The following is a 24,067-nucleotide window of genomic DNA, read 5'->3' on the forward strand; positions in this document are numbered from 1 at the left end:
TCCCTTTTGTATGTAATCATCTGCATCTACTAACCCAACACTAATGTTTTAATGAAGCCTTTTCTGCCAACGTCAACTAACAATCTAATTAGCAAATCCAATATCCTCTTTTCAACATTCAAACAACGTGAATGTAACAGCATTTAACACTATTGATTGATGGCCTGCTCCTTCTTGAAATCCTCCCCCTGCCCTTGGTTTCCATGACACCAATCTCCCATATGTCTCTTCCTACATCTCTGATTGTCCTTTCTTTCTATTTTACACCCCCTCTCTCCTCTCACTCTCAGCTGATGGCTTCTCCTTATGTTTGATTTAAAAAGAGAAGTACTGAAAAGAACATCCTCAACTTTCCATCACTTCAATACCAACCTACCTTGCCTTACCTCTTCTTAATATAGATGATTATCTTTAATTTTTTTGAAATCAAAGTTAAATCCCCTACTTCGGCTCTGACCTCCCAAGGACTTTGCTGCTGCCATTATCCCTTCTTTTCTACTCCATGCATTTCTCCCTTACTACTGGATTATCTCATTAGCAGTTGGATATTTAACATTCAAGAGTCAGATATTTAATAATAAACCTCCCTTTCCTGATTCCCATTGCCTTCCAGGTAATACCCTCCTTTTCTGTGCCCCTTCACAATTAAATGCCAAAGAATATTTACTGTCTTCACCTTCCATTCTTTCATAAAATAATCCATTCAGGCTTTTGTCTCCAACATCCCATTGTCAAGGCTGCCAATCGCTTCCATGTTGCCAAAATCAATAGTCAATTCTCAGAATCAGTGTCTCATCAACATTTGACATAGTTCACTACTTCCTCTAATCAGTTTCTTCATTTGGGTTGTGGACACCACTCTCTTTTGGTTTTCTCCTACCACACTTCTCAGCTTTCTGCCCCCTTTGGTTGCTCAGCTTTCTGCCCCCTTTGGTTGCTCCTCATCTTCCCTACCTTTAAATATTGGAGTACCCCAAGGCTCAGCCCAAGGACCTCGCCTTGTTGCTGTCTACACTTAACCCATTAGATATTTCATCTAGTCTCAAAGCTTTAATTATCAGAGGGTGATTCTAAAATGTAAATATTTAACATTGGTTTATTTCCTAAACTTTAGGCTCATCTATCTACATATCAGCATGTAACTTCCTAATGAACATCTTAAACCTAACATATAGAAAACCAAGCAATTTATTTCCTATTCCTTCTTACTACTCACCAAACTTATTCCTCTTCCAGTCTTTCCCACCTCAGTTTTCCTGCCTTGGTTTTTCAGGCCCATGTTATTCCTTGTCTACGCATTCCATACCATAATGCTACCCAACTCACAACAAATCCATTAACAAGTTCTCTGAAACAAAGTCCACTTCTTACTACTTTTCGCTATCTCTACTTCTAAAACCCAAGCCAAGCCATAACCACCTCTTCCCTGAATTCTCCTAACAGGAATATCCTGCTTCCTTTCTGCCCCCTACAGTCTGTTCTCCATATAGCAGCCCAGGGTGTTCATCTCCAAGTCCAAAACAAAGCATAGCACTGTTCTGCTTAGAAAAGGTTGGCTCTGCAATTAGAATAAATTTGAATTCCTTACCAGTGCTTGCAAAGCTCTATGTAATTGTGTCCCTGACTACCTGTTCAACTTCATCTCCTTTCAGGCTTCTTTTTGCTTATTACACTCTAGTTTCAGTAGCTTTCTTTCTGATCCTTGACTACATCAATTCTTTTCCCATTTAAGGGCCTTTGTACTTGATATCCTTCTGCCTGGAATGCTCGTCTCCCCATATCTTTATATGGCTGCCTCTCTCTCATCATTTAATTCTTAGTTCAAATGTCTTCAGAGATGCCTTCCCTGAACTAGCTGAAGCCTCCTCTGCCCCCATTATACCCACACTCAGTCATTTTATATGCTCTTACACATTCTTTTTTTATAGCACTTATCACAAACTGATATTATATGTTTACTTGTTTATGACTAGTGTCTCCTTTCTCTATCCCCACTAGAATATAAGCTTCATGAAAGAAAGAACTATTTTGTCCACTGCTATATATCTGGTTCCTATAAGAGTACCTGGCACAGAGTATGGCCCTAGTAGATATTTGTCTGTTGAAGGAAGGAAGGAAGGGAGGAAGAAAGAAAGAGCTCATCTCCCTGTACTTAGCTCTTAATACAGGTTCCCCAGGATTTTATCCAACCCTCTTCCCTTCCCCTCTATGTTACCCTTTTTGGAAGATTTCTCCCACCTCCCCCCATAGCTTCAGTTACCATTTACCCAACTAACTCTCCACCTAATTATTGAGTCCCCGTTTCTCTCCCGTACCTAGGAATTACAGTTACAATTGCTTGCTGGACATTTTTACTAAAAGGTCTTATAGATGCTTCAATCTCTGCATGTCCAAAACCAAGCTCATTATTTCCCTTCCTTCTGATATAATGTATATAAAATACTGAGTCAAACACTCAGTGCCTAGTAGGTACTCAATAAATCCTAGTTCTTGTAACTTCATCTAGCCTATTAAGCAAGAAACGTTGGACTCATCTTTGACTCATATTTATTTCCTTTACTGAACCCACCACATCGATTTTTGAGTATTTGGAAGGCTGACAACCCAAGAGTCCTGGGATTCTCAGCTTTTAGTCCTCCCTCCAGTACCCCGATTGCCCTTGCCTGGCACACATTCATTCAATTCAATTAGCTATTCAATGAGCATTGCACTTGTATCCCTCCTAGGCACTCTGATGGCTATGCTAGAGGCACAAGGATAAATAACACATGGACGCTGCCCAAAATTTACAGGGGGAAACAGATGAGTAAACAGGTTGTTACAATATAGAATAAGCAGTTCTAGATAGAGGAAATCAGAGAGTGTTATTTACAGGAGGAAAACCATATAGTTCAGGGTTGAAAGAGCTAAGGAAAGCATCTGACAGGTGGGAAAGCCTTGGTCAAGTCTTGAGTTAACTAAGCAGAGAAGAGGAGGGTGCAGTCACCATTCCAGGAAGAAGGAGCAGAATGTTAAAAGACACAGAGATGTGGAAGATAGTGTTATCGTTGGGAAGTACATGCAGTTGAATATGAGCATAGCATAGAGTGGAAGCAGGGGTGAATATAAATATTCTAAGGGGCCTTGTTCAACCAAACTAAGGAGTTTGGATTTTATCTTAAACACAGTAAGGAACCTTGAAGAGTTTTAGTGAGTAGAGTTTCATGACTAGATTCACATTTAAAAGAAGACCCTACTTGTAGCATGGAGAACCGATTCTGGAGGTAGGGAGCATGGCCAGACTGGAGGTTGATAAACTAGTTAAGAGACTGTTGCAGTGAATACACAAGCAAGGAGAAATTTGAGAAAAATTCAGTAGGTAAAAATTGCCAAGACTTGATCAATTAGATACAGAAGTGAATAGTTGAGAAAACTGAGTTCAGTGAGAGCTATTTACGTATGTAGAGTTCCTTCTCATGTGGGGAGAAGCAGATTTCATCAGGTGATGGAGGTGGAGGTTAATAAGTTTAATACATACGTGTGGAGGTTTTTTGCTTTTGTTTTTGTTTTTATGGTATGGCACATGGAAGTTCCCAGGCCATGGATCAAATCTGAGCTGTAGCTGCGACCCTACACTACAGCTGAGGCCATGCCAGATCCTTTAACCCAGTGCACTAGACCAGGGATCAAAGCCGTGCTTCCATAGTGACCTCAGCTGCTGCAGTCGGATTCGTAATCCAGTGCACCACAGTGGGAACGCGAATGTGGAGTTTTTGAGCTATCTCTGGAGGCATACACATGCAGATATCCAGAAAGAGGTGGGATATATGAAAGAGAAGTATGGGATAGAATGAGTTATTTAGCAGTCTTACTTGCTAAGTAAAATCATGAGAACGAATTAAAACCACCCAGATTACATAGTGTGAGAAAAGTAAAGGACCTTGCATAGAATTTTGGAGAACAGAACATTTAAGGGGAAAGTGGAGGAAGAGAAAAGAGAAAACAAAGAGAAACTAGGGGAACCATGGTGTTACTGGAGCCAAAGGAAGAAGAAATTTTGAAAAGGAGGTAGTGTTCAACAGTGTTAAGTACTGAGGAGAGTCTATACTGGGTTGATTGGCATCCTTCCAAAATTAATGTCCACTCAGAACCTCAAAATGCAACCATATTTGGAAATAGGGCTTTTTTAGATGTAATTAGTTAAGAAGAGATGATATGAGAATAAGGTAAGCCTTAGATCCAATTAAAAGGTGCCTTTCTTTCTCTCTTTCTCTCTTTCTCTCTTTCTGCCATGGCAGTGGCTTGATGTGAGATCTCAGTTCCCAGACCAGGGATTGAACCCAGGCTGCATCAGTGAAAGCACCAAATCCTAACCACTAGACCACCAGGGAAATCCCAATGGTGTATTTCTATAAAAGAAAGGGGTTTGGGATTTGCATGAGCACATTATTACATATGGAATGGATGGTCAATGGAGACTTGCAGTGTAGCACAGGGAACTCTACCCAGTATTTTGTGATAACCCATATGGGAAAAGAATTTGAAAAAGAATGGATGTGTGTACGTGTATAACTGAATCACTTTGCTGTACAGCAGAAATTAGCACAGCCTTGTAAATCAGCTGTACATCAGTAAAACTTTCAAAAGTGAAAAGAAGGCCAGGCAGACTCAGACACAAAGGGGGAAATACTATGTACCAAAGGAGACAGAAATGAGAGTGATGTGTCTATAAGCTAAGGGATGCCAAGAGTTGCTGGCAACCAAAAGCTAGGAAGAGGCAAGGATCTATTTCCTAGAGCCTTCAGAAGGAGCATGGCCCTGTAAACACCTTAATTTCAGATTTCCAGCCCCCAGAGCTGTGAAAGAATTTCTGTTGTTTTAAGGTAACCAGTCTGTGGTTCTTTGGTTATGGTAGCCTTACCACACCATAACGCAGAGGTGAAGTAAGATAAGCAGGGCAGGGGAAAATTAATTGCTTTAAATAACTAACAGGTCACTGGTCATATTGGCCAGAGTCGCTTGAGGAATGTGGGAAACAGAATTAGATTCTTCTGGGTTGCATCTGTGAATGGAAGGTGGCAGAGTAGAAATAATATAGACAACTTTTTCAAGGTAGTTTAGCTATGAAAGAAACAAAAAGGGCAATAGCCAAAGATAGAGATCTGACAAAGGTTATTTTCAAGACGGGCGAGAGCTGAGCTGGTTTTCAGACATAGAAAAGCAAAGAGAAGGATAACAGGCTGACAGTATATGAAGAAGGGAGAATGGGAATCAAAGGAGCAAAATTTCTTCATAGAGTGGAGGAGAATGAGGACCAGGTCACAAGGGAAAGAACTGGGTATGTCCGAAGGGAGGAGGTAAATGTTTAAAATACATTATCTCTTGGGTTGCAGGAAGAAAAGGATAGGGAAAAATAAAAGTCCTTTAGATTCTTCTACACAGGATCTTCAATGCTGGAATGAAGATTTCGGACTTAATTCTGGAGGTGACTTGGGGCTTTTTTTTTTTTTTTTTTTTTTTTTTTTTTTTTTTTTTTTTGAGAAAGGGAATGACATGACCCAGGCTAAGCACAATTGAGATCTCATAACTCATGAGGTTTACCCGGAGCACAATTACTGCTGATTGAAATGAATACAGAGATGTGCTTTGGGGAGATTCATTTGGCAGAATTGCAGAGACTGGGTTGGAGGGCATCCAGACAAGAGGTAATGAGTCCCTGGCAGTAGCAGGAAGAAGGCAAAGGAGACCGATAAGATGGATATTAGAAACACTGCAGAAGCAGCTCAGAAAGGACTTGGTGACTGCTGGGATTGAAGAGGGAATGGAAGGAGATTCTACGGCTGTGAGCTCGACTTACAGGGTGAGAAATATGACACAATCAGGAATAGAAATATTAGGTGGGGAAGTTAGGTGAGGGGTAATAGACACTCTGGAATGGAAGTCTGCAGCTCAGAAAGGAGAGATGGGAAGAGGAATCTGGCAGTCTCCTGCATCCAGGAGGGAAGTGAAATACTTGGATGTGGATCAATTCATCAAAGGGCTGGCAGAGGCAAAAGATAAGGTAAAGCATAGGATCATGAAAATACTTTGGGTGTAGGAAAAATATGTTTCCCTCAAGTGCAGGAAGGCTTCCTAGAGGAGGTAGCACACGTCAGACACCCCAGAAGTGGTTGAAAGAAGGCTTGACTGGTAAGTAGAGGCTGCTGCTTTAGTCCTACCTCTGCCACTTCCAAGCTAGTGAACTTGGAGTCTTTCCCTGTCCTGGGCATCAGTTTTTTCACCTATAAAGTGGGCTCCCTGAATACAGTGATTAGAAAGAACTCTTTTAGCTTTTGACAGTACATTTTCCTTTGATCTCAGCTTGACTTTAGTGGATGGCCAATATTTGGTTTGGCAGAGAGGGGTGAACATCTTTCTAGGTTAAGGGACAATGTAGAAAAAGTAAAGAGGCACACTTAAGAAGTGAGAAGTAAACTACTTTGGAACTAGTTGTTTTTCACAACTTGTGCTATCCAATTGAATGATTTATTCTGATTGACAATTTTTCAAGTACTATCCCATTGATAATAACACCTTATCTATGTTGTCAAGGGCTAGCCATTAAAAAGTAATGTGTGTAACAAAGTTTAAGCCAGTATTGTACTCCCTGCTAAAATCCGTACAAAGGATAAGCACTGCCTTCCTTTTATTTTCTCAGGAAAGGGAAAAGAATAGTCATCGAATGCCTATTTTGTTTCAGGTTCTTTCAGATATTTGACTAAAATGCAATTTCCACGAAGACAAGATTTTCTCTTCAAATCTGTTATATTAACAGCTGTATCACCAATACCTGGAATAGTGCCTAGCACATAGTTGGCACTTGATTAATATTCTTTGAATGACTTGGGGGAAAAATATATATATTTTTTATTTTTATTTATATATATAAAATTTCATTTAATCCTTATAGCAAACTTGCAAAAGAGGCATTAGTATTCTCATTGTATTGGAGGGAAAAGAATGGCCAAAAGAGGTTATGCAAATTTATTCAAAGTCATGCCATGGTCAAACACAATGGACTGTAAGCTCCATATGGGCAGGGAATGTGTCTGTTTTATTCTCTACAGTATCCTCAGCAGTAAGCTCAGTATCCAGATTATAGTAGCACTCAATAAATACTTTTTTAAATTGAAGTATAGTTGATTACAATGTTGTGTTAGTTTCTGGTGTAACAGCATAGTAATTCAGTTTTATATATAATTATATATATATAATATAGTGTGTATATGGTATAATGTATATTCTATGATAGTATATTATATAGCATATTATATAGTATATATAGTATGTAGTTATATGAATACACATATATAATACATAATATATATATACATACATATATAATCTTTTCAGATTTTTTCCCATTATTGGTTATTACAAGATATTGAATATAGGTCCCTTTGCTACACAGTAGGTCCTTGATGTTTATTTTACATATAGTAGTGTGTATATCTTTTGAATAGGAGGAAGAAAGCAAGCAAACACATTACTTGTGTGAACACAAATACCATTCATTTTACCTTATACCAATCACATCATCATCCAAATTCAACAGAATAATTGAATCAAGAATTCATCAGTCTGCCTCGCATGTTTGTTGGTTTAAATATTCTGTGATTGTTTAAAATTCAGTCTCACTTATAGACAGTGGTGGTTCTCGTTCAGTCTTTTTAACCTTTAGATTGAGTTTCGAGGTCTTCCATTTGGAGGATGCTTTATACCAAGAGTCAGCAAACTTTTTCTCTAAAGAGCCAAGTAATAAATATCTTAGGCTTTACAGGCCATATCGGTCACTTTTGGAACTACTCAACTCAGCCATGGTGATATAAAAGCAACACCTAGATGAATGAACTATTTACGAAAACAGGTGACAGGCCAGATTTTGCCATAGACCAGTTTACTTATCCCTGCTTCATAAAAGTACTTTGATTGTTCCATCTTTTGTCTTTCCAGGACTTCTCTAACACTCTGTCAACTGTGAAGCTCCTCCTATTCCTGACATAGGAATACATGGCAGGAAAAATACAGTTTTAATGAGTTTTAAGCAGTTTAACTCCTTCCATTTAATTGTAGATGGCAGGGGGATAATCACAACAGAAAGAGATCAGCTAGGACGCTGGCAGCCAGCTTAAACAAAGCCCAAAGATATGGCAGTTCCTTTTCCTAATCATGTTGGTCCAAGATCTGGACATCAAGTTTGTAGGGACAAAAACTAGATATATTTTCTTTCTTTTCTTTCCCTTGATCAGTGTACCTAGAGTTAATCAGTTAAAAACAGGCTTATAAATAACCATACTCATAAGGGGGACTGAATGCAATCTCATATGTCAATTTAGAGGACCATGAAAACTATGACGTTAACCAGTCCCTTACATTCTCTACTTCCCTATATCAGGATGTATAAAAAAATAAGTCCTGAGTCTTTCTTATGTGCCAGAAGGTGTACTAGGCGCTGAGGACACAAAAATATGTGCAGCCCCTCCCCTCATGGTTCTTCTAGTCCAGGGATCACTGGATTTTTTTTCTGTACGTGGCCAAGTAATAAATATTTTTAGTCTTTCCAGGTCATACAGTTTCTGTCACAACTACTAAGTTGTGCCATAGTAATGTGAAAGCAGCTATAGATAATAGATAAATGGATATGTAGGGTTCTATTCCAAAAACACTTAGAAATTTGAGTTTCATATTATTTTCATATCATGAAACCCTATTCTGCCCTATTTTTTTTTTCTTTTCTAGGGCTGCACCAACAACATGGGATCTTAGCCGTGTCTGCGACCTACACCTCAGCTCACGGCAACACTGGATCCTTAACCAACTGAGCAAGGCCAGGGATAGAACCCGCAACCTCATGGTTCCTAGTTGGATTCCTTAACCACTGAGCTACGACAGGAACTCCTTCCCCCTTTTTTTAAATGGCCACCCCCATGGCATATGGCAGTTCCTAGGCCAGGAACTTCTTGACTGCGGCTGCGGCAACACCAGATCCTTTAACCCACTGTGCTGGATCATGAATTGAACCTGTGCCTCTGCAGTGATTCAAGCTACCACAGTTGGGTTCTTAATACCCTGCAGCACAGCAGGAACTCCAAATCTATTCTTTTGTTTCTTTTCCCCAACCATTTAAACATACATTTAAAAAAAAAAAACACTCTTAGTAGCAAGCCATCCAAAAACAGGTGGTGGGCTAGATTTCACCCATGGGCTCTAGTTTGCCAACTCCTGATCTGGTCTAATGGGGAAGATAAATGTAGAAACAGATTACTTCCATACAATGTGATAAAAGCTGATAGAGTTCTATGGATGCCAGAGAAAGTCCACCTAACTCAACCCAAGGCATCAAAGAAAGTATTCTAGAGACTACCCCAGAGCTGAACCTTAAAGAACATTATTATGAAGGCATTAACTAAGGAAAGAAAGGAAAAGAATTCTCGAAGTAGAAAGCAGAGAATGATCAGAGTCACAGAGTGGGATAAAGAGCATGAAATTCTTGAGGATGCCAGATGAAGTTACAGGTATGAATAGGGATGAAGATATACAATGTCTTATTTATCATGCCTCTGGGCAATGAAGGTCACTGACAAGTTTCCAGCAGGGGATTAATATAATTGAATGTGGATTTTAAAGTTATTTCTGTGGCAACACCTTAGCAGACAGATCTGAGACAGCTGAGAGGCTACTGAAATAGTCCAGGGGAGCGATGATGAGGGCAACAGTGGTGGACATGGAGGGAGGAGGATAAATTCTGGAAGTGTATAAGAAGTAAAACCAATATGCCTTAATGAGGGCAGACGAGGAGTCAAAAATGACTCCGATTTCTCACTTGGATGGCTAGGTGGATGAAAGTACCACCAACCGCTACTGGAAGGGGAGAGAGTTTTATAAGCTAGATAATGAATTCAAATTTATACATACTTCATTTCAATTTTCTGTTGGGTTTTCTTGTAGAGATTTTTACCAGGCCACTGTGTATGAGCTTTGGGGAGAGATCAGAACTAGAGATACAGTCATGAGCACGGGGGTGATGGCTAAAACCATGAATGCATGCAGTTGCTCAGAGTAAATGAGTCAAGTAAGGAGAGTCATGGTCAACGGGGATCTAAAGGAGACTGACAAAATAGGAGAACATGGCATTTGAGGCCTTGATGATAAAGAGGAGCAGCTGTAAAGAGAACAGGGTATGAGAAAGCTAGAAGGCTGTTATCAGAGAATTGAATTTTGTCTTTCCAATTCCTGAGAATTCAGCCCAAAGGCCTCAAGAGAGTGGTTCTCAAACTGTAAGCTTTTCACCTAGAAAGTTTGTTAAAACATGTTTCTGGGTACCATCCTCAGAATTTTGATTCAAGAGGTCTGTGGTCATACCCAATAATTTGCATTTCTAACATGTTCCCGAGCGATGCTCACCAGTGAGAACCACAGCCCTAAAGTGTCCATTGTATGTAATGAACTAACTTCTTTATGATCCATGGAGCACACTCCTAGTGATATGTCATCCTTGGGAAAATCGAGATAATGGCCACTCATTTTCTCTGTTTTGTGATTCGGATGAGGAACTGTAATAGAAAAAGACCGGAAGCTGTCAGGGTTTTATGACTGAATCACCAGACTCTAGCATAAGTTAGACATTCAATAACTATTTGTTCACGAAAAGGTTGGCAAGGTCCAGCTCAAGCGACTGAGCTGCTGATATAGAAGGATTTATCTCTAAAGTTAAGATCACAGATCCATAAGACTAAAGTTTGTGATCCTCTACAAGGACAATGAAATCTTTCTGAATGACTGCAAGATTATTGAGGTAAAGAAGAGGATGGTGAAGCAGATACCGAAGCATAAAATGGAATGGGAGAAGGATGTGGAGACTGATAGATGACATGGGTGCAGATAGGAAAATGATAAAGCATATTTGCTTGAATTTCAAAAGGGATTTTTTTTTTTTTTTGCAGGAGGGTGGAGGAATAATGGCTTGGAAGTTGTCTGTGGAGAGCATGTCTAAACCAGAGCATATGTATATACTATCCATTAAATTGTTTCTAGCTTTTTAATTTTATCATTACATCAGTGCCCTGGGACTTTACCCACATGATCAAAAATAACATCTACACATTTTCTCTTTCTGTTCAGTCTTGTAATTTCCACCATATACATCCTCTTTCTTTCATACATATTTCCTAGGATTGTTCCTAAGAATTGTATGTGTTCAGTTGCTATTGTGAATGAGATATAGTTTTCCTTATAGCTCCTAATTGGTTCTTATGATCTAGTGTTAATTTTAAATAAAATTTGTGCTTCTTTGACTTATTCTTTGAACTGGTTGTGACACCTTACAATTTCCTCATTAATGTTAAATAGAATCTTGAACGTATGTTGATTTTATATTTCTATGAAAGTTAAGATTTTATTTTCTTTTAACATTTGCCATGAATTGCTATTGTCCAACATTATTCAAGTGAATTTGACAGAATTTCATTGATAGATTTTGCATCTAAATTCACAAATTGGAGAGAATATTCTTTTTTTCCTTTTTATGACCCCAACCGCCACATGTGGAAGTTCCTGGGTTAGGGGTTGAATGGGAGCCGCAGGGTTGCCTATGCCACAGCTATAGCAATACTAGGTCCAAGCTGCATCCACGAACTACACTACAGCTTGTGGCAACACCAGGTCCTGAACCCACTGATCAAGGCCAGGGAAAGAACGCACATCCTCAAAGAGACAAGGTGAGGTTCTTAACCCACTGAGCCACAACAGGAACTCTTATTTTTTTTTTTTTTTAATGTGGCATATGGAAGTTCCCAGGTCTCCCGGGTCAGGGATTGAACCTGAGCCATAGCTGGGGATTGAACCGGTGCCACCACAGAGACAATCTGGCACATTAATCCACTGTCACAGCAGGAACTCCAGACAGAATATTTTTTGGGGGGTGGTTTGTCAGGTGTCAGTATCAGAAGGATGCTACCTTCAAAAACGATGTGAATAACTCTTATGATTTTCAACTATATAACATTGTTATAGAATTGCATTTGGCTAATCCTAGGATATTTAAAGGAACTTACTGATAAATACAATACATCTGGTCTTAAATATTTTTGGAAGTTTCTCTTTGATAATTGTTTTTAATGTTTCTACAACTACAGATCAATTTAGTTTTCAAATTCTCAATAATTCTTGGCATTTAACATTTTATTAGATATTTTAAATTTCTCTGAGATTTTCAAATTTATTCAGGTATGATTTTGTAGTATTCTATAATTTAAGAAGCTTTTGTTGTTCTATTTCATTTATCATTTAAATTTTATTTATAATTCATCTTTGTTTTCTTGATTAAATTTGCTAGCGGCTTATCTATTTCATTCATCCCCTCATTAAAAAATCCCCACCCCTTGGCTTCATATTATATTGGATTCTTAGTCACATAATTTCATTCTTCATTTTAATAATGAACTATTTAAAATTACAAATTTATTTCTGAATATTGCTCTCAAAGATTTGATAAGTTGTGATCTCATTTTTGTTATTTTTTTATTAGTCTGACAGTGTTTCTTTGAGCTAATACTTGCATACAAATGTGTTCTGAAATATTCATGCAGTTGAAGACTTTATTTGTTTAAATTTGTTTTTAAGTTTATAAAAGTTTTTCATTATCATCAGAGAACAAGGCAAGTGTGATTTCTGCTTTCAAGAGTTTGCAAAGGTTTTCTTTGTGGCATATCATATGGTCATTTTTAAAATGTTAGTAGAGGGAGTTCCCGTCGTGGCACAGTGGAAACGAATCCGAATGGTATCCATGAGGATGCGGGTTTGATCCCTGGCCTCGCTCAGTGTGTTGGGGATCCGGTGTTGCCATGAGCTGTGGTATGGGTCACAAATGCGGCTTGGATCCCATGTTGCCATGGCTGTGGCTGTGGCATAGGTCTGTGGCTGTGGCATAGGCCAGCAGCCGTGGCTTGAATTCGACCCCTGGTCTGGGAACCTCCATATGCTGTGAGTGTGGCCCTAAAAAGCAAAAAGCAAAAAAAAAAAAAAAAGTTAGTAGAAAATTTGAAGAGGTAGCATATTCACTGTCCATAAAATATAATTTTGACATTGATTAATTAGATCTTATGAATTATGGTTTTCAAACCTTTGCATCTACTTTGTTTTAGTTAAATTATGCTAACATCTCCCATATCAACTTTCTATAATTTTTCTTTTTGTATTGCATGTTTTTTCTTTATATATTTGGATACTTTTTTTTAATTTTGTGGGGTTTTTTTTTTTTTTTTGCAAAATAATGATTCATGAACACAAATCCTCAATATAGTTTGTATCTTTCATCAATAGAAAATGAATGTCTTGGGACCAACATGATTGTGCAGCTATTGGTCCTTTTTTTTTTTTTTTCAAATAGATAAATGACACGACCAGATGCCTGTTTGGAGAATAGAATGATTGGAAGGAGGTGAGACTAACAGATGAGAAGCCAGTGAGAAGGCTCTTGCAATGTTCTGGGTAAGAAATAACAAACAATTCAATTAGGACGAAGGCTACAGAGAGGTTTTTAGCAAGCAGAATCAAGACTTGGAATAACTTGAAGTGGGTTGAAGCAAGCGAGAGAAGCTGAGGGTAACATCTAGATTTCTGACCTAGTTGACCATTATCTAAAAAACAATGTAGGAGGTCTTCCTACATTGGCTGGATTTTCAGAATAACCCATTTCCTAAAGTTCCTTCTCTTTATATTCATCCCCAAAGACTCAAGCCCAGGCCTGAAGCTCAGTGTTGAATCTTTGTCAGTTGATTGCTTTACTTAAACCAAAGACTTTTTTTTAAGTTATAAGGTTTTCTTTATTTCTCAAAGCCTGTGCTTTGGACATTCTGGGATATCAAGGATGTTCTAAAAACAAGCAGACCACCTCCCATTATTATAGGGAACCCTTTGCACTTTCCAAAAAAGCTCAGTGGCCTTGCGAAAGACCAACAGGACAGTGAGGTCTGGGCAGTTAGGATCATGCATCTGATCTTCCTTTATGCCATCACTCTGTCCCCACTGGGGTTGTGCTATTCAAGCAAACTTGCCCTGGTTCTTTTCAGGCTTCTGTCTTTGCTTCACCCCCAAGGAAGGGTTTGAATGGCTTTCTACTTAGTATAAAACACTAGGCTATGGGTTAAGGATCCAGCATTGTCACTGCTGTGGCTCTGGTTGCTGCTGTGGTGCAGGTTTGATCCCTGGGGTCCAGGAACTTCCGCATGCCAAGGGTGTGGCCAAACAATTTTAAAAAACTCCTAGACTAAATATTAAATTTTAGGGAGATCATATGTCTTTTATGTGCTAAGAGCTCTTTCATAAATTGGAAGATTAATTTGGACTATGACAGAATAAATGCCCTATATCATCCCTAGGGTAGTCCAAAGGTGAAGGTTAAGTTTTCCACAAGAGGGCAGCATCACCTAATAAATTATGTCATTGAAAGCCTCCTCCAATAGGGGTTGAGAGAGGCTAAAAGGGTAGATAGTGTAGGTTCAGGGAGCCATAGACCTGCCACACCATGAAAGCCAAAGGGCCCTACTATCTCCAAGGCCTACTATCTCCTCAGAGACTGGTAGTGGCAGATGTCATTACAACAGGAAGAAAGAGGACATGGAGCTTACCAACCAAGGATGAGTGACACGCCTCAATGCCCTCATTCTTATGACTGGCAAGATCAGAAGCCACCAGGGATGGTATCTACACTCCTTCTAAGTGTTAGTATCTCTGTATAACCAGTATTTCACAAGAGCCTTTATTGCCTATCGGATCATTTTCACCCCTGATGGTTTCCCAGCAAATCTTGCTCTCTGAAGGATAGGTTGCAAAGCACAATACAGTGTGATGCTCTCCTTATTTAATAATGGTTGGCTACTCCAATTATGCTTCTTTTATACCTTAGGGAAAGAAATGGGACTGAAATTCATTGAGAACCCATTATGTTAAAGGCATTTTACATAAATGGCTTCACTTAATCATCACCATAAAGCCACTATCTAGGAACTATTTCCCATGTGACAGAACTAGGAAGTAGCATACATGGGTGTACCTGGCTCCAAAACAAAAACTTCCAAATTCACCAAGCTTCCCCTTCAAGAAGTCTTATTTAAAACCTAAATCACGAACCATCCACAATTAAGTCCATGACAATGTGTCTACTGTATAAAGTGTTACTTAACCTGCCACCTTCTACCCAGGAACATAGGCAGGCGTGGCTTAATCTTAGGTTCCAGCAGGTAATGCAATAAATCAATGGAATCCTGTATATCTTCGCCTTTACTAACTCACTCAAAACGCTTTTCCCCTATCTCTTTCAGGATAAATCATTTGGATGTAGACTAGGAGAGCAAGAGAAAAATTTAAGGATGGCGTCTGTGTTTCTGGTTTGGTTGACAAAGGGCATGGTGGTCCCAGCCCCTGAGCTAAGGAGCTTGAGAGGAGAAGAAGATGTGTTAGGTTTTGGACACATTGTGTGTGAAATGTCTAGGAGGAAGTTGGCTCTAGGGGTCTGGTGCACAAGAGATATAGTCATCCACATGGAGATGATAATTAAAGCTTGGGGGCTGGGTGAGATTTTCCATGGTATATGGATGAAGTTAGAAAGGGTAGAAGTAGGGGAAACACCAACATTTAACGGATGGGCAGAGGAAGAACAGGTGGTAGGGGAAACTCATTTTTTAAAAAAAAGAACCGAGAGGTAGGAAATGAACAAGGAAATGAAAGCAAGAAAGGAGAGTTTCACAAAGGAAGTCATAATCCAGAGCAACAGTGTCAAATGCTCTATGTAAATCCTATATGATGAAGACTGGAAATAATCCATGGACGCTGACAATTAGGACGTAATTTATAACTTTTGACAAAGTCATTTCAGTGGACTTCTGGGGGTCAAATTCAGACTTCGGTGGGTGGAAAGCTAAATGGCAGATGAAGAAGTAGAGACAGTGAGACTGAATATGTACAAAAGGAAGAAGATGGGGCAGTAGCCAGAGGGGGAAGTATGCTTGCAGGAAGACACTGAAAGTTTTTTTGTTCTAGTAAAAATAATTCAGATGGAAAAACTTAACGCATGTGTATAGGATAAAGGTTACAAACTAACAGAAAGGGAGAAGTATGAGCTCCAGTAGTACTGAGCAAAGATGCCACAGCAAAATGATAAAGAGACCAACGGAAAGCTCCCACTAGGCAGATACTTTAGCAGCAGTAGAATGACTATGCCCAAATATGGCCTCAACTTCCTTCTGTTAATGCCACTCCACTTACCTGGAAAGCCTTTCCCCTCCTGATGGTCTGTTTGTCAAATTCTACCCACCTTAAAACTGAAATTCCACATCCTCTATGAGGACTTAACCTAACCACCTCTTTGGAAGTGCTTTCTTTCTCTTGAAATCTAACAGCAATTTCTGTCTGAACAATCAATTTGACAAATCACTCTTTGCTCGATGGAATATCCTTTGTTGCTTTCTTTAAAAAAAATGTATTGCTAATTAATTTGTCACATGTGTGTCTCTTCTCCCCTATTAGAATCTATGCTCCTCAAGGGCAGATGGTTCTCTTAGGGTTTGCTACAGCCTCCAGAGTGCCTACTATGGCTGGGAGTGGGGTCTCTTTAATTCTATGTGGTTCAGCAGTGGCAGCCTTTTGTGAAGGAGGAGGCAGAAAAACGCTGGGATATATAGGCCCTTGTTGTGTATTGAGTCATTCAGTTCTCTCAAAGCAAATAAAGAGACTGGGTCTTGCAGAGGTAAAATAAATTTATCCAAGATGACATGGGTGGTATGTGGTAGTGCCAGTATTTGAACCAAAGACCCTTTCTCTTATGCTATTCTGTTTCAATTGTGTCTGCAAAATTCTGTTCACATGCGACACCTCTTTCCTTGATGATATTGACAGAGTCATGACTCCATTGAGGCTTTACTACCAATCAAGTGGTTTCAGCGGCCCCTGCACCTTTAGAGCAAATTTCCCTGAACCTTACCTCCTGACAATCAGCTTGAGGATCCGGAAGGAGCCTTTGATGAGGATGAGGGCCTCTTGGCGAGAGCCATACAATGGAGTGCCATTGATATTCACCAGCTCATCACCGGTCCTCATCTTCTGGGACAAGGCTGCCTTGCCTCCATCTTCGATCTGTGTTGGAGAGAACAAAACAGAAAGCAGGTGGTAAGGCGACTCCTTCCCCCACATTCTACTTCCTGGCTCCTCTCAACCTCTGAACCCCGGGTAGTCCTGGAGGGTGTGGGGGTGGCTCCCAGATGTTCCAGGGAGCAGCTAAGCTAATCACAGGCCATTATCTACTGAAAGCAAAGCTTGGGCAAGCCATTGAGGAAGAAGGCAATAGCCCCATTGGGGGAGTCGAGCACTTCTATATAAGAAAATGATGCTCAGAAGGAACCACACGGTGTAGGCTAAAGTAGCAGTATGGACTAGCAAACTGCACACAAATTAGAGCCAGAAGAGCGAGGCTCCAGCAAAATAACCTTTGGCAAGTCCTTTTCTTTCTTTGGGCAGGCTTTGAAGTCGGACAAAATTGAGCGTGAATCTTGGCTCTAGTACTTCCCAGCTGTGCGACCACTAGCAAGTTACCTAATATCTCCGTGTCTCAATGGCCTCGTTTGTGAAATATAGACAACAAGTGTACCTACCCACAGGGTTGTAAGTGTATGAAGTGTCTGGGAGCATAAGTCCTCAATAAATGTGAGCTCTGATTATCATAGCAAGCAGCTTGACTCTGAAGACCTTGAAGGTGGCTTCCAGCTCAACATTCTGTGTGGAATTGCAAATCCAAAAAATTACAAAGTAATTGACAATTTATCATATCTTTTCCACAAGTGCCTAGCACAGTGCTTCCAGTGTCTGGCACAGAGTGGGAACCAACCAAAAGCTGGTGGTGTTCACTGTTCCACCAGAGCCTACAGAATTTCCTCTGGCCAAGGGCAATCTTGGCAGGAATGCAGTCAGGCTGGCGGCAAGGTGCGGGGGTGGGGTGGGGGGGTGGGGACTGAAAGAAAAAGTAGAAATAATAGCCACTGGGTTAGGCAAAAGGAAAGCAAAGCAGAATGTCTGCCAAGTTTCCTTGCTTATGGTTACTTTTGCATGTAACATTTTTTCTATCACAAGGGTGAGTTCTACCTATTGGAATATCAACTCCATCCATGGTGGTAGGAGTCATCTCATCCATCCATTAATTTATTACTCAAATTTTTAGTTAATTTCTAGTATGGAACAGACAACATGCTAAGTGCTAGAGATACAGAAAAGCACAAAGCATACATAGCCCCCAGCTTCAGGGGTAGGTTATGATCTAAAGTTCCTAGGTCCACGGATGGTCAGGTGAAAAAAGGTCCAACCCACTAACGGAATCAGGAAGAGATGTTTGTTTGATTCTTTGTTTCTCCCAGGGGCAAAAGAGTTGAGCATGATTAAACCATGCAATCCTTAGGGAAAGTCATATTCTAAATAGGACAAAGTCTGGTCTCTGCTGCAGGTGTTTCTACATTTACTTCTACTCTTGTTCCAACCTTTCTTTCAGTCTTTTATAGCATCCCTCCAATCTATACCGCACCGTGCAAGTTAGAATATTGCTGAGCTTTAGGTTGGCCAGCTCATGTGCAATTTGGCAGATGAGACCTCCTGAGTGCAGAGAAAAATGTTAATTCAGGATTTTAAAAATCCCATCAAATAAATTGAAATTCTGAGTTGAATCACAGACTGTTATTAAATTTATTGCTGCTAACCCAACAGTTTTTTTAATTAACCTTTGTCTGACAAATCATAGGTTAGCCAAGTGACATTGAATAAATATACCTTTGTTCCAGTACCTGGGCCACCACTCAAGACAAAACAAGCCAATATTGGTAAATGGGGAACAATTCTACGCAAATTAATTAGGATCACACTCTTATTTCCATTGTCATTATCATTATTACTTCACAGTCACTGCTGCCAAAAAAAGAAAAAAAAAAAAGAAAAAGAAGAAGCAAAGTGCTGTACTTGAATTTCAGAAGTTCTATTTGAATGACTCATTCCTTTGGCATCCATGGAAGGCCCTCAGCATCAGGCAGGACTTTCAACAGGCATCAGCCATTTGAAAGGGCTTCCTTAGGCTAACAACCACAAACAGGAGTCTAACTAATGAATGCTAATAGATTTTTCCTGTTGATGTACATTAGTCTTAATTCACTCTACCCATTTTTTTAAATGCATATAACTCAATTATCCATATTACTGTTAACCATAGCAAGTCCTTCCTTCAATATGTATTGATATTACGTGCCACCTTGGGTTAATTAAGCACTTTGTTACATCAACAAGATCTGTTTATTTTAGGCCGGAAAATGAAAGGGGGGAACCTTTTAAACTAAAATGCTTAATTATTGCTGCAGCAAAAGCTCAGGCATTTCGCATTGCCTGCTGCCACTTTGGCTGCTACTATCCAAAGCTTTGCAGGGACTCTTTCTTGGACTATAGCCTCAAGCTAGTGGTCCATGCCCCTTTTTTTCTGTTCCATGCCTTTTCTCAGTCAGCAGCAGCATCTCATTCAGAACATAATAACTCCATTTTAGCACAAGTGTGAGGATTCAGATTTGCAAACAACAAACCAGCAAATGATGGGCACCCAGCACAATCCCAAAGTGCAGACAGGTCCAGATCAGGAAATGCAACTCCATTTGGTTTAAGAGCCCTTGACTATACCCCAAACTAGCTCTTTTCCAGGGCCAGGGTGTTTTTTGAACTCCGTAACAGATTCCTTCTTACTCCTCCTGTTTTGATTCTTTCAAAAAGTATTGCTCACTGGTCTTTCTCCTCCCCCTTCCACCTCTAAATTCCTGGGATCCAGCATGTCTTCCATTTATTGTTTGGCATCCCGACAGCCAGTTCTGCAGGTCAATGGCCCAACCACATATTTGTTTATACAGAAGATAAAGCAGCTGTTCATGTTTCTAGCAAAGAAAAGGAATGAAAAGAAAGAGGAAGGGAAGGGAAGAAGGAAAAAAATATGTATATATATATATATATTTTTTTTTTCTTCTGTAAAAGATTTTGTTTTTCCCTTCCCACTGTGCCACTTATAACTCTGGCTGGGGCTCAGGAGAGGTGTGAATCAACAAACATCTTGAGAATAACATGTCCTGCTTGAAGGAGCTGTATAGCATCATTTGATGCTGTCCATTCAGTAAGGCTGGTCAACTTTCCAGCTCTTCCTGAATCAGCCCTTCAGGGTGGCTTTCCTGTTTCATTTGAAGTGTTATGAATTCTCAGATTGGACCCAGACGCATTGGAATGTCAGTGTAAACACACATCACAAAGCTCAATGTAAACGATGGTTAACTTACTTGTCATTTCAGATTATCCAAGTGATCGCTGGGCTAGCAGTGAGTGGCCCAAGTAATTGAAAATGGAGTGCATAAAGGTCATGTAGCCAAAAGCCAGCTGGTGTCTGGAAAGTTGGAAAGAACTGATTGACCTTGGACAAGTCCCTTTTCTTTCTTTTGGCCCCTTTCACCCTTACTGGTAAAACATGGGTGTGGGGAGGTCTGACTAAATGATCTCAGAGGGCCGGTGGAGCTCTGACATTCAGTGACTTGTGATCAGTTAGCAAAGTCATGCATTATCCTTCTGCTGACACAGATAATCCCACTGTGCTTTGCCTTCACCCATGTTTCACTCCTTCAAAACTGACTAATCAACATCCATCTCTCATTTCCCTGTGGTCTTCAGCCATTGTTTCAGAGTGGTCCATCAAGGATGAAACACTTTTAAAAGCACAGTTGGGACACTGAGAGAAAGAAATTCCTGAAGCCCCATTTTGTGCTAATGAGCTGATGAACTGGAAATTTTTGATGGATCTTCAATGAAGCGTGAAGTGCTCTAATAACTGTCAACAAAGTGACAAGTTGGCCACTTGAGAGTAAAGGCAAAGAAATCATGGACTTAACAGCACTTACTGATTTTCTACTAGCTTTTATACAAAATAAAAGATACTAGCAAATACTTGCTTGGGTCATTTGACTAAACTAGGAAATATGAGAAAGTGAAAGAAAGAAAAGTTAAACCAGGTTTATCTTGGGGAAAAAAAATGCATCAGCAGGAGAAATATCATCTGCAACAATAACCAATAAGTATTTAATGCTTATTACAATAGTGTGAGAGCAGTATTAAAAGTCAGTGGCATCATTGTGAATATCTCTGCTTGCTACAAGAAATTTATTGGAAAAATTAGGCATTGACCAAAACTTTGTTAGCCAGTTCTAGAAGCTTCTGGCCAAATGACACCATCTGTGGAGTTCTGCATTCACCAGTCATGTGGTTGGTTGAATCCACAGATGCAAAACCCATTGATAGGGAGGGCCAACTGTAAGACACCTGAGTTTCCATGGATTTTGGTTTCCATGAGGGTCCTAGAACCAATCATCCATGGATACCCAGTCTCCTACCTCCACCAGCTTGTCTATAGTCTAGGAAGGCAAACAACACAGTTAATTGTTAGAGTTGATTTTGGGAGGGGGACTACCTACACGGAAAACGTCCACCCAGAATATAGTGGTTATATTGCTTTAAAAAATAAGACTGTCCTCTGAATGTGTTTATATCACTCTTTGAAAGATTTTCAAAGTTTTTAGTAACGCTCCAGAAACCAATTCAGCAATTTGGTCTTTTCTGGGGAATCAATAGAGAGAAAATGTAGAGATGGAGATAAGCTGGCTTTGAGAAGTTTAACTATTAGGAAGCAGGATCATCAAATAATAAAGTCTGTGCTTATTCTGAAACTTAATTTGACTTGAGCAGGACCACAAGTTGGGTCCTGTATGTTTCTGATCTGTTCTCTCTCTCTCTCTCTCTCTCGGTATCCTTTAGAATCTGGTCACACTAGGAGAAATTATCAGAGTGACCTGGAAAGGAGAGACACAGGCTTACAAACCTCTGCAATCTCTTTGCTTTCAACAATCTGATCCCAGGTTGCAGATATAAGTTGTCCTAAGTTGTTTCTCTTAGCAACTCTCTCCCTTCAAAATCCCTCTCAAATTCCGAAGTTGTCTTGATTTGAAAAACGAGAAACTGCTTTTCCTAATTTCATCTTCCCTACCTTACCCCAGCTCTCCCAAAGGCAAAACAGAAAACAAAAACCTCTCAAATAAATGAGAATTCAGAAACATCGACCAATTAAAAAGACGTAAGTAGGCGTAATTCTAAGTAGTGATTCCAGTGTGGAGCTAGATTGAGGCGGCGGACACCAAAGAAGAAGATATTCTTTCCCTTACCAGCTAAGGAGGAGATACCCAGATATTACAAGAGGCTGCCCCAGAGGGTGAAGTTCTGTGGATCAGGTCCATCGGCTCCCCCAACCTTGGACCAAGGAAATGATACTGTGCCCCACAGTGGATCTATGCTTACAGGCAGTACCTTCCTCCCCAGCTGCTTAATTACCATCTAATTTTACTAATCCTCACAACAAAAGCCCTCTAAGCTCCAAATCATTAGATTTCCCTGGGGATTATCCCAAGTCAAATGCTAAGTATCTTTGCCAAAAAGTCATTCAGTCCAGAGCCAAGCTCAGCTCTAGGAATTTGGTGATAAGGAAAGGGCTAAGGAGTCAAGAGCACTGTACCCCACATCAGTGACCAAACTGAGTTTGTCTTTACTTGTACCAAGTCAGGTCAGTCCTGCTATCTCCGGAAGTCAGGTAAGGGGCAGGGGGAGATAAACATTACTGCACAAGAGCAAATTCAGAGTTTCTTATATTGTCAGGAAATATGCTCATTGGGGGCCTATTCACACTTTGTCAACTCTAGCCATTTGTTTATACCGAAGTCTTTGGTTGAGATTTATGTTATTAGTGTTTGTCAAAAATGTTATTTAGCCTTTGGTGGTTTAGAACAGTAATCCCCAGGGTGGGTTTACATATCCCACACTATGCACAAAGTTATCCACTAGAAAGGGAGATAATGGAACTTCTGTTTATATTTATGTTAATCTATTTTTTTTTTTGTCTTTTCTAGGGCTGCACCCATGGCACATGGAGGTTCCCAGGCTAGGGGTCCAATCAGAGCTGTGGCCACCGGCCTATGCCACAGCCACGGCAACTCAGGATCTGAGCCGTGTCTTTGACCTATACCTCAGCTCATGGCAACGCTGGATCCTCAACTCACTGAGCGAGGCCAGGGATCAAACCTGCAACCTCATGGTTCCTAGTCGGATTTGTTAACCACTGAACCACGATGGGAACTCCTAATTTTTTTTTAAACCAGGCCTTATTAGTGTTTAATACTGGTGGTGGTAGATTATATGATACATAAATTAAATTATGTACATTGTGGGCATATGCACATTTTTACCGATGTAAATTTTTGTTTTTTGCTTTTTTAAGGGCCACACCCGTGGCATATGGGAGTTCCCAGGCTAGGGATCAAATCAGAGCTATAGCTGCCGGCCTTCACCATAGCCACAGCAACTAGGAATCTGAGCCGCATCTGTGACCTACCCCACAGCTCACTGCAATGCCAGATCCTGAACCCACTGAGCGAGGCCAGGGATCGAACCCGCAGCCTCATGGTTACTAGTTGGATTTGTTTCCACTGTGCCACAATGGGAACTCCACTGATGTAAATTTTTACTAAAAAATGTTAGGCCAGATCATAGACTTTTTAAACAAGAGGGCTAAAACCGTAAAGTTTTAGGGGAAAACATAGGAAAATATCTTTGTGACCTTGAGGTGGGCAAAGTTTTTTTGAGCAGGATACAAAAAGCAATAACCATAGAAGATATAGTGCTATACTGGAGATTGTCAAAATTAAAAAAATATGTTCATTTAAAATGTCACTAAAGGAGTTCCCGTCATGGTGCAGCTGAAACTAATCCGACTAGGAACCATGAGGTTGTAGATTCGATCCCTGGCCTTGCTCAGTGGGTTAAGGATCTGGCATTACCATGAGCTGTGGTGTAGGTCACAGATGCGGCTCCAATCTGGCATTGCTGTGACTGTGGCTGTGGCCAGCAGCTGTAGCTCTGGTTAGAAGCCTGGGAACCTCCATATGCCATGGGTGTGGCC

At 40.1% G+C, this 24,067-nt stretch overlaps 1 protein-coding gene across 7 annotated transcripts in view; it reads right to left on the reverse strand.

The window, feature by feature from the left end:
• SHROOM4 (shroom family member 4) overlaps positions 1-24,067 on the reverse strand; it is a 242,014-nt gene that overhangs the window by 119,843 nt on the left and 98,104 nt on the right. For 6 of the 7 annotated variants that reach the window (XR_002340849.1, XR_002340847.1, XR_002340848.1 and 3 more), the window contains exon 2: positions 16,997-17,148. Coding sequence is in view for 4 of the 7 variants with exons in the window: in XM_021080598.1 (XP_020936257.1) it covers positions 16,997-17,148 (152 nt within the window). In the remaining 3 variants the exon portion in view is untranslated. Of the gene's footprint in view, positions 1-16,996; positions 17,149-17,663; positions 17,785-24,067 lie in introns of those variants that run through there. The other variant, XM_021080600.1, reaches the window with a different exon arrangement.

Source organism: Sus scrofa, chromosome X (genome assembly GCF_000003025.6).
Source record: "Sus scrofa isolate TJ Tabasco breed Duroc chromosome X, Sscrofa11.1, whole genome shotgun sequence".
Taxonomy (NCBI): domain Eukaryota; kingdom Metazoa; phylum Chordata; class Mammalia; order Artiodactyla; family Suidae; genus Sus; species Sus scrofa.